Source organism: Arachis stenosperma, chromosome 4, assembly GCF_014773155.1.
Source record: "Arachis stenosperma cultivar V10309 chromosome 4, arast.V10309.gnm1.PFL2, whole genome shotgun sequence".
Classification (NCBI taxonomy): domain Eukaryota; kingdom Viridiplantae; phylum Streptophyta; class Magnoliopsida; order Fabales; family Fabaceae; genus Arachis; species Arachis stenosperma.
This window is the reverse complement of record NC_080380.1, coordinates 86,929,823-86,943,778: the sequence shown is the minus strand read 5'-3', so window position 1 is coordinate 86,943,778 and position 13,956 is coordinate 86,929,823. Positions and strand designations below refer to the sequence as shown.

General features: G+C 40.4%; 2 protein-coding genes across 2 annotated transcripts; both read left to right on the top strand.

Moving 5' to 3' along the window:
* Window positions 1-5,777: 5,777 nt before the first annotated feature.
* Window positions 5,778-6,461, top strand: LOC130975176 (uncharacterized). The gene has a single exon (XM_057900002.1). The coding sequence runs from the start codon at window positions 5,778-5,780 to the stop codon at window positions 6,459-6,461; it is 684 nt and encodes a 227-aa protein (XP_057755985.1).
* An 87-nt stretch (window positions 6,462-6,548) lies between these two features.
* On the top strand, window positions 6,549-9,560 carry LOC130975175 (uncharacterized). The gene is made up of 5 exons (XM_057900001.1): window positions 6,549-7,527; window positions 7,750-7,860; window positions 8,086-8,249; window positions 8,343-8,881; window positions 9,410-9,560. Exons 1-5 carry the CDS (start codon window positions 6,549-6,551, stop codon window positions 9,558-9,560), a joined length of 1,944 nt encoding a protein of 647 aa, XP_057755984.1.
* Window positions 9,561-13,956: the final 4,396 nt, after the last annotated feature.

The following is a 13,956-nucleotide window of genomic DNA, read 5'->3' as shown; positions in this document are numbered from 1 at the left end:
TATGCTTCTTTGCTTCTTTTTCTTCTTATTTCCTACAAGATTTATAAAATTAAAAGATCAAGAAAATATATCATTTAAGCACAAAAGCATTCAATATTTAAGCACAAATCATCAATTTTTCGTATGAAAAAACATAGAAAAATAGGTATATGATGACTTGTCATCAAAGATACAGAAGAATGAGTAATTTGAGAGGGTTGCTGCTGATTGTTCGGTGGTCCTTGGTTTTGCCTCAGGTGAGGTGCTCGGTAAGGTTGATTTTGCTGCCTGTTGTTGTAATTATTCCACCTCTGATTTCCCTGATTATCTCTGCCTCCCCTATTATTGTTGTCCCTCCAATTCTGGTTTGAATTGTCCTGCCATCCATGGTTATTATTTCCACTTTGATTGTACCCTTGGTTGGGGCGATCATAGAAGTTGTGAGTGGATGCCACCATGTTGTCTTCTTGTTGGAGCTGCGGGCATTCATCAGTGTAATGGTTGTAATCAGCACAAATTTTGCAAATTCTTTGTGGGACTAGTTATTGGTTTTGCTGCGGTTGAGTTTGCTGAGCTTGTTGATTTAACTGTATTTGCTTCAGCAGGTTGGTCATTTCACAGATGCTTCGATTTAGAGCAGCAGTCTCTATGCCAGAAGATACTTCTGCAACGGCCCTTGAACGGCCTTGCTTCTGTCTGTGGTTCCAAGTAGATTCAGCTAAATCACTGATCAATTGCCAAGCTTCATCAGTGGTCTTGTACTTCTTCATAGACCCATTGCTGGCACTTTCCAATGTGGTCTTATCTTGGGGCCTCATACCTTGTGTGACATAGCTGAGTAGCACGATCTTGTCAATCATGTGGTGGGGGCATGCTTCCAGAAGATTATTGGAGCGCTCCCAGTATTCAAAGAGAGTCTCACTGTCATCCTTAACAATTGTAGAGATATCCTTCCTCAGTTTATCAGTAACTTCAGATGGGAAGAATTTCTCCAGGAACTCCTTTCTGACTGTATCCCAGTTGGATACGTTTGCTAGAGGTTGAGTGTAGTACCACCCTCTTGCTTTTCCCTCAAGAGAGAACGAAAAAGCTTTCAGCAGAATTGAAGTTTCATCAGCGCCATCACGCCTGACAGTAGAACAGGCTGCCTGAAAATCTCTCAAGTGCTTGATAGGCTCTTGAGCAGGTAGGCCATGAAACTTCGGCATCAAATTTAGCAGTGCGGTCTTTATTTCAAAATCCGTAGCTACCGCTGGATGATGCGCTTGAAACGGTTGCAGTGTAAAATCAGGAGCTCCTTCCTCCTAAATGGTAATTCTTCTAGCTGCCATGTTTTCTGCACGTAAAACAACCGAATCAGTAGAACGGGGGCTGGTTTCTTCCTCAGATTCACTTTCAGATCCGCCCTCAGAGCGGACTAACCTACGCTGTTCTCGCCTTATTCGTGAAATTGTTCTTTCAATTTCAGGATCGAATATTAGCAAGCGCAGATCAGGAAGTGCACGTGTCATTTGACGGAAGAAACACGCAGCTCATAGTAGCAAAATTAAATAAAATGCAAATAAATAAATTCTAATTAATAAAATAAGCACTCTATTGCAACTCCCCGGCAACGGCGCCAAAAATTGATGGAGAGCAGAAGCTGGTGAATTAAAAATTTATTAAAATGGTTGCGTTGCAAGTATAGTTCTTAACTCACCGAAAATTTGCCTATCAATTTAGAAATATGTCACTTAAAAGTTCAAATTAAAATTACTGGGAGTTTTAAGTCCCAGGTCGTCTCCCAACGAGTTGCAGAAAAGTGTGCTGTTTTATTAATCAGATATTCCAAAAAAAGTTGAGCTAAGTAAATTGGAAATTAAATTGAGGAATTTTAATTAATAAAAATAAAAGGCCTTGACTGGGAATTGATTGGTTGGAATCTCTATCATTGATGGTGTGATAGTAAGATTAATTTATAATTAATAGTTGTTCCGTTTGGTTATCCCTTACTAGGTAAGAGAAAGTCAAACAAGTGGAAATGCCAGATCTGTTCACAAGTTGCAACTCACTTAGTTCAAAGGGATTGGCGTCTGTGACAGGATAGCAATCCAACATTCAACCCAATTACAAATTTTTCTTCCAATCCTTCCAACTCAAGAGTTCTTTTTAATCAACTCCCCATTAAGTAATGAAACTACTCACTCATTGTAAATAAAAAATCCATGGCATATAAAAGGGAATTAAAAGAAGACATGATTATTGGAATGGAAATTAAATTAAAAAGAAATCATCCTTGCATTAATTAATCATAAAAATATCTGAATGACAAAATTGAACATAACAATGAACATGGAAGAATAAAACCAAGTTAAGAGAACAAACTAGAATGATGAAATCTTGATGAGGAAATGACTCTTCTCAATGTTCCAATGCTAAGACCAATTGAAAATTAAAATTCTAAAAACTAGAGAGAAAAAACCTAAGAGAGTGAAAAACTAGATCTAAAAAAAACTACTCAATGAATGTGTCCCCTGTTTCTGCATATTCTCTAACTCTAGTCTGCTGTTCCGGGCCGAAAACTGGGCCGAAATAGGGTCCAAAGTCGCTGGTTTTAGATTCTGCAGTTTATGCAGATCGCGCATGTCATGCGATCGCGTCGTCCATGCGGACGCGTCGCTGGCGCTTTTCCTCTTCACGCGTTCGCGTCGTCCACGCTACCGCGTCGCTTATGCTATTCAGTCCGCGCGGCCGCGCAAGCCATGCGGCCGCGTCACTGCGATTTATGTTCCCTCGCGCGGTCGCGTGAGCCATGCGACCGCGTCACTTTTCGCTGGTTATCTCCTTCAATTCTTGTGTTCTTTCCATTTTTTTGCTAGCTTCCTCTCCAATCTCCGTCTCATTCATGCCCTATAAAGCCTGAGACACTTGACACACAGATTACGGCATCGAATGGAATAAAGGAGAATTAAAATTAAATAATTAAAGTCTCTAGGAAGCAATTTTCAAACATGTGATAAATTCAGGAAGGAAATTTAAATACATGCTAAATTGATGAATAAGTGGGTAAGAATCATGACAAAACCACACAATTAAACACAATATAAACTATAAAATAGTGGTTTATCAAGTATATATAGGAGTAGGTTTAAATTAGATAGGGGGTTGGAAACTTTAGGAGCCTTGGGCATAGAACTACTCTCTGTATTTTACTTTCTCTGCAACTTCTAGTTTTACTTTCATGATGTATTCTCCATCTTTATTTTCATTTTCCAGAGCTATGAACAACTAAACCCATTTCATTGGGTTAGGGAGCTCTGCTGCAATTTGATGGATCAATATTAGTTTTCATTCTTCTTCTTCTATCTTTTCTCTTGATTTTACTAGAAAGCTTTCAATCTTCATCCAATTGGGTAGTTATCTTGGAAAAGAAACTATTCATACTTGGATCTCTTCTGAACCTTGGAAGAGGAATGAAGAGATCATGCTAGAAATGCTTTCTCATGCTGGACCAAATTGGGTTTGGATGGATATGTGACTATAATCCTACCAATACTTGATTTGGGAATGCATGTGGTATAATCAGTGACCATACTTCATCTCTTCTCATGAGCAATTGACCAAGGAATTGGGTATTGATCAAGATTTGAGAGATTGGATTACCAAGGAATTGGAATTCGATCACTTAAGATTGCCAAGGAGATCAATGAATGCATTGATTGAGGAAGAGATGAAAATGAATTTGATCCGGAGAATGCAACATCTCCTAAGCCCAATGAACTCCCCATTTCTGATCTTACCCATTCTCGTTAATTTTTGCCATTTACTTTTATGAGCATTTCCCCATTCCCATTTAAGATTCTGCTATTTACCTTCCGCCATTTACATTCAGCTCTTTATTTCTAGCATTTACTTTTTCTGCTATTTACTTTTCCGTAATTTAATTTCTCTGCAAATCTCAATCAAATTCTGGTTCGCTCAACTAGAACATTCCTCTAATTAAAGTTGCTTGATCAATCAATCTTTGTGGGATTCGACCTCACTCTATAGTGAGTTTTTACTTGACGACAATTCGGTACACTTGCCGATGGGAAATTTGTTGAGAGACAAGTTTCCATGCATCAAGTTTCTATGGCGCCGTTGCCGGGGATTGATTTGTATCAACAATGATTAAGTTGGAGGATAACTAGATTGAGCATTTTTCATTTTGCTGATTTAAATTTCTGTTTGAGCAATTTACTTTCAGTTTAAGTTGTTTTTTTCTTCCCATCCCGTTAACCCTTTTATTCCAGTTGTTTGCAATCTTTTTCACTCACCCACTAACTGTTTGATATATTGCATCACTCACACTAACAGCAATTTTTAACAAGAATAGTTTTTGCATGTATTTCCTTGCTTGTGCCTGGTTGATTGTATGACAGGGAGAAGAAGCGGGGCTTCAATTTCCTTTGATTCTGAACCTGAGAGGACCTTCCTTAGATTAAGGAGGGAAGCAAGAGGAAAAAGAGTAGTATGTGCTGAAGAAGAGGAAGAATACTTTGAACCCAACATGGAAGAGAATTTGGAGAACAATCATGAAGAAGAAGCTCATAATCATGCCAGAGAAGGCCATGCAAACCGGGCTGGGCAAGAAAGAAGGGTCTTAGGATCCTATATCAATCCTAATCCAGGAAACTATGGAAGCAGCATTCAGAAACCCACCATACATGCCAACAATTTCGAGCTAAAACCTCAGCTCATTACCCTGGTGCAGAATAATTGTTCATTTGGAGGAGGTGCTCAAGAAGATCCTAATCAACACTTGACCACCTTCTTGAGGATTTGTGACACAGTGAAGTCCAATGGAGTCCACCCAGATGTCTACAGGCTGCTCTTGTTCCCTTTTTCACTCAGGGACAAGGCATCCAAGTGGCTTGAATCCTTTCCAAAGGAGAGCTTGACTAATTGGGAGGAGGTAGTGAACAAGTTTTTGGCAAGATTTTACCCCCTCAAAGGATCAATAGGCTGAGAACTAAGGTGCAGACTTTCTGACAGCAAGATAGTGAGACACTTTATGAAGCATGGGAGAGATTCAAAGATCTAACAAGGAGATGCCCACCAGAGATGTTTAATGAGTGGGTCCAACTTCACATCTTCTATGAAGGTCTTTCCTATGAGTCAAAGAAGGCTGTGGATCATTCATCAGGAGGCTCTTTAAACAAGAAAAAAACCATTGAAGAAGCCATAGATGTTATTGAAACAGTTGCTGAGAATGACTACTTCTATGTTTCTGAAAGAAGTAACACTAGAGGAGTAATGGAGCTGAACCACATGGATGCACTGTTAGCCCAAAACAAGATGATCACAAAGCAGCTAGCAGAGCTTACCAAGAAGGTGGAAGAGAACCAGGTTGCAGCAGCCATCACCTCATCACCAACTCAAGAAGGAGTAAACATAGGAGAATAAGGTGATTGGGAGCAAGCCAACTATATGGGAAACCCACCTAGACAAGTCCATGATCCATACTCCAAAACCTACAACTCTGAATGGAGAAATCACCCCAACTTTGGATGGGGAAATCAACAAGATCAAAGCCAAGATCAAAGACGTCCAAATCCTAGCAGCATAGCTCACCAACATGCCACACCTAGACCATATCAACACTCACATAACAACCCCTCTCAACACCTATACCAAAGCCAACCTAACCATTCTCATCCCTCCAATCTCAACTCACCATCACCTTCTGATGACAGACTCTCAAGGATTGAAAACTTACTTGAAAGCATATGCAAAAAGATCTAAGACAGTAAAGCATTTTGAGAGAAGTGCAGTCCAATATGCAGAATCAAGATGCTGCCATCAAGAAACTTGAGACACAAATTGGGTACCTATTCAAGCATATTCGCAGCCACAACCTTTGCAGCGATACTAACTCAAACCAAAGGGAGGAGTGTCAAGCTATCACCCTCAGGAGTGGGAAGGAACTGAAGGAATCCTCCCAAAAACCACAAGAGGAGGGCTCAAATGAAAAAGAAGAAAAGCAAGATGGAGCTCAAGCTTCCATTTCAAGTTCACAAAAAGAAGAAGGAATGTTGAAGCTAGACACCCCAAGAGTTCCATACCCTCAGCAGTTGAGGAAGAAGGGGGATGAAAACCAATTCTTGAGATTTTTGGAAATCTTCAAGAAGCTCAAAATCAACATACCCTTTGCTAAAGCAATAGAACAAATGCCACTCTACGCCAAGTTTTTAAAGGAGCTAATGACTAAGAAGAGAAGCTGGAAGAACAACGAGACTGTGATACTAACTGAAGAATGTAGTGCTATCATTCAGCATAAACTGCCCCAGAAATTGAAAGATCTTGGGAGCTTCCAGATCCCTTGTATTATAGGGAAAATCACAGTAGAGAAGGCTCTATGTGACTTAGGAGCTAGCATCAACTTGATGTCAGTAGCTATGATGAGGAAGATGAAGATCGAGGAGGCTAAACCAACAAAAATGGCCTTACAACTGGCAGACTGATCGTTCAAGTTCCCTTATGGCATAGTAGAAGATTTGCTGGTGAAAGTGGGAGATTTCATATTCTCAGCAGATTTTGTAGTGCTGGACATGCAAGAGGAAGCCAAGGCCTCCATCATCCTGGGAAGGCCGTTCTTAGCCACTGCTGGAGCTGTCATTGATGTCAAAAAGGGTGATCTCACCCTGAGATTACACAATAAAAAGATGACAATCAATGTGTTTAAGGCCATGAGTTACCCACCAGAACAATTGGGGGAATGTATGAGGTTGGACTCACTTGAAGAGGAAGTGCAGGAGAGTTTTGAAGAGGAAGAACCTGAAGAGTTAACAGAGGAGGAGTCAACATCTAGTGAAGAGGTTGTAACAACAGAGATTTGCATACAAGGTTCACAAAAGAAAGAGAATGAAAAGATAGAGGCACCCAAACTTGAACTCAAAGCACTGCCACCTACTCTCAAATATGCATACTTAGGAAAGAATGAAAGTTACCCAGTAATCATAAACTCATCCCTCAGCCAAGATCAAGAGGATGAACTACTCCAAGTATTGCGAAATCATAAGGATGCCATTGGATGGACCCTCGTTGACCTGAAAGGAATCAGTTCAGCCATATGCAGGCATAAGATACTGTTGGAAGATGAAGCCAAACCGTCCATTCAATCCCAAAGGAGGCTTAACCCAATCATAAAGAAAGTGGTACAGAAAGAAGTTATGAAATTATGGCAGGGAGGAGTAATCTACCCGATCTCAGATAGCCCCTGGGTCAGCCCCGTGCTTGTCGTGCCCAAAAAAGGAGGAATCACTGTAGTCCCCAATGAGAAGAACGAACTAATTCCTACAAGGACCGTCACAGGATGGCGGATGTGCATAGACTACCGGAAACTCAATGAGGCTACACGAAAGGATCATTTCCCCCTCCCATTTATGGATCAGATGTTGGAAAGACTCGCAGGACACGCATATTATTGTTTTCTCGACGGCTATTCAGGATATAACCAAATAGTGGTTAATCCCAGAGACCAAGAGAAAACCTCATTTACTTGCCCATATGGAGTGTTTGCCTACAGGCGCATGCCATTTGGGCTATGTAATGCACCTGCGACTTTCCAACATTGCATGCTTTCTATCTTCTCAGATATGATAGAGAAATTCATTGAAGTTTTTATGGATGATTTCTCGGTTTTCAGAGATTCCTTTACTAGCTGCCTGAATCACCTAGCCTTGGTATTGAAAAGGTGCCAAGAGATCAATTTGGTCTTGAACTGGGAGAAATGTCACTTTATGGTGACAGGAGGAATAGTCCTTGGCCATAAGGTTTCTAACCAAGGCATTGAGGTGGACAGGGCTAAGGTGGAACTTATTGAAAAACTTCCTCCACCTAGTGATGTCAAGGCAATTAGAAGTTTTTTAGGACATGTTGGCTTTTACAGAAGGTTTATTAAAGATTTTTCAAAGATAGCCAAGCCCTTAAGCAATCTCCTTGTATCTGATACACCATTTATCTTCGATGAATCATGCATGCTAGCATTTGAAAATTTGAAAATAAGGTTGTCCTCTGCTCCTATCATTTCCCCACCTGATTGGAACTTACCATTTGAATTGATGTGTGATGCATCTGATTTTGCAGTTGGGGCAGTGTTAGGACAGAGGAAAGATAACTTAGTCCATGTGATATACTATGCGAGCAAAGTCCTTAATGATACTCAAAGAAATTATACCACTACTGAAAAGGAGTTGCTAGCAATAGTTTTTGCATTTGACAAATTTAGATCATACCTCATTGGTGCTAAAGTGATTGTCTTTACAGATCACACAGCACTTAAATATTTGTTTGCCAAGCAAGAATCAAAACCAAGACTAATAAGATGGATCTTATTGTTGCAGGAATTCAATATTGAAATCAAAGATAAGAAAGGAGTGGAGAACAAGGTAGCAGATCACCTATCCAGAATCCGTCATGAGGGAGGTGGAACACATGATACAAGTGTGAACGAGCTCTTCCCTGATGAGCAATTGATGACAATTCACAAAGCACCATGGTTTGCAGACATTGCCAACTTTAAGGCAACCGGGGCCCTACCTCCAGGGATCAATAAGCATAAAAAAAGAAAGCTCATAAATGATGCAAAATATTTTGTCTGGGATGAGCCATATCTCTTCAAGAAGTGTTCAGATGGAATCCTTAGAAGATGTGTCTCGGAAGAAGAAGGACGAGAGGTCCTATGGAATTGCCACGGCTCATGCTTTGGAGGTCATTTTGGAGGGGACAGAACTGCAGCAAAGGTGCTACAAAGCGGATTCTTTTGGCCCACCCTTTTCAAGGATGCCAAAGAACTAGTAAAGAGCTGCAATGAATGCCAAAGATCTGGAAACTTGCCCAAAAGAAATGAGATGCCACAAAATTTCATCTTGGAACTGGAACTGTTTGATGTGTGGGGAATCGATTTCATGGGACCATTCCCAACCTCATATTCAAACAAGTACATCTTGGTAGCAGTGGATTACGTTTCCAAGTGGGTAGAGGCTATTGCCACTCCAACGAATGATAACAAGATGGTCCTGAACTTCCTCAGGAAGAATATCTTTAGCCGTTTTGGAGTCCCCCGAGCACTCATCAGTGATGGAGGGAGTCATTTTTGTAATAGACCACTAGAAGCTCTCCTCCTACGATATGGGGTAAAACACAAGGTGGCCACACCTTACCATCTCCAAACAAGTAGGAAAACTGAGATATCCAACAGAGAGCTAAAAAGGATTTTGGAAAAGACTATGGGTGCATCAAGAAAGGATTGGGCGAGGAAGCTAGATGATGCTCTTTGGGCATACCGAACAGCATTCAAAACACCAATTGGAATGTCCCCATATCAACTGGTGTATGGGAAAGCTTGTCATTTACCGCTGGAGCTGGAACACAAAGCTCTCTGGGCTCTCAAGATACTAAATTTTGATAGCATTGCTGCTGGTGCAAAGAGGATCTTGCAGCTGCAAGAGATGGAGGAATTTAGATCACAAGCCTATGAAAATGCCAAGATTTATAAAGAAAAGGCAAAGAGAAGACATGACCTGCATCTTGCACCCAGGAGTTTCGAAAAGGGGCAATAAGTACTCCTCTACAATTCCAAATTGAGACTGTTCCCAGGAAAACTCAAATCAAGGTGGTCCGGACCTTTTCTTGTCACAAAAGTCTCGCCACATGGATACATAGAAATCATGGATGAAAGTTCAGAGAGGACTTTCACTGTGAACGGACAAAGGCTGAAGCATTATATGGGCAACATGGGGGAAAACCCCAGAGTAAAGTATCATCTCAAGTAATGGAGGAATCGTCGAGCTAGCGACGCTAAAAGAGCGCTCTGTTGGGAGGCAACCTAACCTGAGGTAGTTTCGTTTTCATTTCAATAAAGATCACAAGTTGTTTCCCCGGTATTGCGAGGAGCTAAGTTTGGTGTTCCACACCAAAACAATCCAAGATTAAAAGTGTAATTCTAAGTTTGGTGTTCCACCAAAGATATTAGTTAGAATCACACTACACCCCAAAAACACATTGCTAGCTCCAACCAATCAGGGGAACCAAGTAGCTGTAGTTTAGTCTTTAGTTAATAATGGTTTTGTTAATAACATGATATGAGGTTCTCTGCATGTATGCAAACTTTTGTACTGGGCAAGGAACTAAGTTTGGTGTTCACACACCAAATTCAGTCAGAAGTCCACAAGCATACATGCAAGCTAACTATTTCTCAAGTGTTTCGGGAACAAGCAACTTCCAATAACTTTGCAGGAACCTTATGAGGAAATGATGCACCTTCATCCAAGGAAGTGAAGTAGCAAAGACTATGGATGATGACAAAGAGGAGGGCAACTAAAAACCATCACTCGAAGGTTGTATTGTTACTTAATTCCATGTATTGAAAATGTTAAAATTGGAAGTCCAAATGCACTTTTGATTAAATAGTTACTCATTAGTTGGAACCTTTTCAATTCTGTTTTTAAGTTTCTCACAGCTTAGGTCTATGTTTGCTAGTCTGAATGTCACTGCATCTTTTCCTTACTTAATTGTATGTTTGTCCTTTTTATTAAAATGAAAAGAGAATGAGTGTTTTATAAAGGACCAGAGTGGAGTTCATGCTATGGAGTAAGTTCCTAAGTTTGTGGTGTAATCATAAGTTAGCTAAGTTGGTTCACCAACAAGGTGGGAAGACAACTATTTGTCCTAAATCCTATGCTTTGAACACACCCCATGAGACTAACCAAATAACAAGATCCTAATAAGAAAAAGGGAAAGAACAATCAAAGTGAAGAATAAAAGAAAAATAGCAAGAAAAGAAGCTAGGCACCAAGGGTTTGAGTCTTGAGGAATGTGTCTGTGGTGTTCTTGTACCATGGATCTGCTTGGACTACTAAGCTCTCAGGGATGCTTTATCACCTGGTAACTTGGGTTAACTAACCCGGGATTATCAGCTGAAAGTCCACTATCAAGAGCAATCTTTGCTACAGAACATTTAGTAGCCAAAAGAGGTGCTGGACACCAAGACCTCAAGGAAAGAAAATAAACAAACTATGTGCCTGTGGTGTGTATGTATGGGGGAGAGACTTGAGGAAGTAAGTCCTTAGGGGTGTTTCAACACCTAGCACCTTGAACTAACTAGTTCGGGAGTGTTGGCTGAAAGCTTATTCTAAAGAGTTGCCCCCTTACAGAGCACTTAGCCTAAGAACACAAATAAGTCCTGAAATGACAACAAAAGGATCAATGAATAAAAGTCTCATGGGATGCAATCAAGTGAGTATTTTAGGACATGATAAAGGTCTGAAAGCCAGTGAAGCAATGAACCTAAGTTGCTATGCATGAAACCACCATAAAACCAGGGACATGACTTCCACAAGAATGACTCATTTCTCTTGGAATTCCATTCATCATTCTCTTGTTCCAGTACTTGCTTAGGGACAAGCAAGCTTTAAGTTTGGTGTTGTGATGCCAGGGCATTTTGGCCAGTTTTACTGACCTTTCTTTACTGTTTTTAGGATAGTTTCATGTATTTTCTTAAGAAATAAGCTAGTTTTGGGTGGATATTCACTTACATCTTGATTCAAGCATACATTGTGAACTTTACATGATTTCATGAGAATTTCACATGAATTGTATGACAAATTGGATGATGCATGTCTCATGACTTGGATTAGAACTTTGATGCACTTTGCAGCTTGATTTTAGGACAAAGGAAGCAAAGAAGAACCACGTTAACAATCACGTTAGTTCAACTAACGTGACCTCTAACGTAGAATGGGAGCTAGCTTGCAAAGTTAGTGAGAAAGGTAATCACCAATAACGCCCTCGAAGCCATCATAGCCCACGTTAAGAGTCACGTTAACTAAGTTAACGTGAACTCTAACGTGGAAGAAGACAATAAGGCCAACGTTAGTGACACTCTCCTTTGTCACTAACGTTGGACCAAGCTCATAATTGGCCTCGTTAGTTGCCACGTTAACTTAGTTAACGTGGACTCTAACGTTAAGAAGCAAAAGAGAAGCCAACGTTAGTGACATTCACCTTTGTCACTAACGTTGGCCAAGCCTCCATGAGCCACGTTAACTCCCACGTTAACTTAGTTAACGTGGAAGCTAACGTGGAGAGAGCAATTGATCGCCAACGTTAGTGACACTTACCTTTGTCACTAACGTTGGGGTGAACCACCAAGAGCCACCATGAGCAACATTAACTCCCACGTTAACTTTGTTAACGTAGAAGCTAATGTGGATAAAGAGATGATGAGCCAACGTTAGTGACACTCACCTTTGTCACTAACGTTTGAGATGGCTAACATGACTACGTTAGAAGCCACATTAACTTAGTTAACGTGGACTCTAACGTGGGAAGTAGGGGCACATTGGAACGTTAGTGACAAAGGTAAGTGTCACTAACGTTCTCGAAGAATTGGCATTGCTACGTTAGAAGCCACGTTAACCTAGTTAACGTGGACTCTAACGTAAGGAGAAGGGGTGACTCACCACGTTATTGGGAAAGGTAAGTCCCAATAACGTATGCGAAGGACCAAGAGGCAACGTTAGTGGTCACGTTAGTGCCACTAACGTTGAAGTCAATGTGATCATATTTGGGTTAGGAACGTTAGTGAAAAAGGTGATTGTCACTAACGTTCTCGAACCCACACTTTCACTTAACGTTGACACCACTAACGTCCTAAGCCAAAGTCCCTGCTTACTTCACCTTTTCTCTCTGCAAGCAAAGCTAAGCCCAATAAAGAGGATAACTGCTTCAAACTCAAGATTCAAAGGCCCACACCCAAGATTTGAAGAGCCAACTAGAAGATCAGCAGAGTAGTATATATAGGAGTAGCTTTGAATTAGATAGGGGGTTGGAAACTTTAGGAGCCTTGGGCATAGAACAACTCTCTGTATTTTACTTTCTCTGCAACTTCTAGTTTTACTTTCATGATGTATTCTCCATCTTTGTTTTCATTTTCCAGAGCTGTGAACAACTAAACCCATTTCATTGGGTTAAGGAGCTCTGCTGCAATTTGATGGATCAATATTAGTTTTCATTCTTCTTCTTCTATCTTTTCTCCTGATTTTACTAGAAAGCTTTCAATCTTCATCCAATTGGGTAGTTATCTTGGAAAAGAAACTATTCATACTTGGATCTCTTCGGAACCTTGGAAGAGGAATGAAGAGATCATGCTAGAAATGCTTTCTCATGCTGGACCAAATTGGGTTTGGATGGATATGTGACTATAATCCTACCAATACTTGATTTGGGAATGCATGTGGTATAATCAGTGACCATACTTTATCTCTTCTCATGAGCAATTGACCAAGGAATTGGCTATTGATCAAGATTTGAGAGATTGGATTACCAAGGAATTGGAATTCGATCACTTAAGATTGCCAAGGAGATCAATGAATGCATTGATTGAGGAAGAGATGAAAATGAATTTGATCTGGAGAATGCAACATCTCCTAAGCCGAATGAACTCCCCATTTCTGATCTTACCCATTCTCTTTAATTTTTGCCATTTACTTTTATGAGCATTTCCCCATTCCCATTTAAGATTCTGCTATTTACCTTCCGCCATTTACATTCAGCTCTTTATTTCTAGCATTTACTTTTTCTGCTATTTACTTTTCCGCAATTTAAATTCTCTGCAAATCTCAAATCAAATTCTGGTTCGCTCAACTATAACATTCCTCTAATTAAAGTTGCTTGATCAATCAATCTCTGTGGGATTCGACCTCACTCTATAGTGAGTTTTTACTTGACGACAATTCGGTACACTTGCCGATGGGAAATTTGTTGAGAGACAAGTTTCCATGCATCAAGTACTTGGCTCTTTCTCTATTCCTACTGCAGATCTATATGGAAAGAGCATTGTGGTGCCTCCTATTACTGCAAACAACTTTGAGTTGAAGCCTCAACTGGTCACCCTGGTGCAACAAAACTGCCAGTATCATGGTCTTTCCCACAAAGACCCAAATCAATTCATTTCAA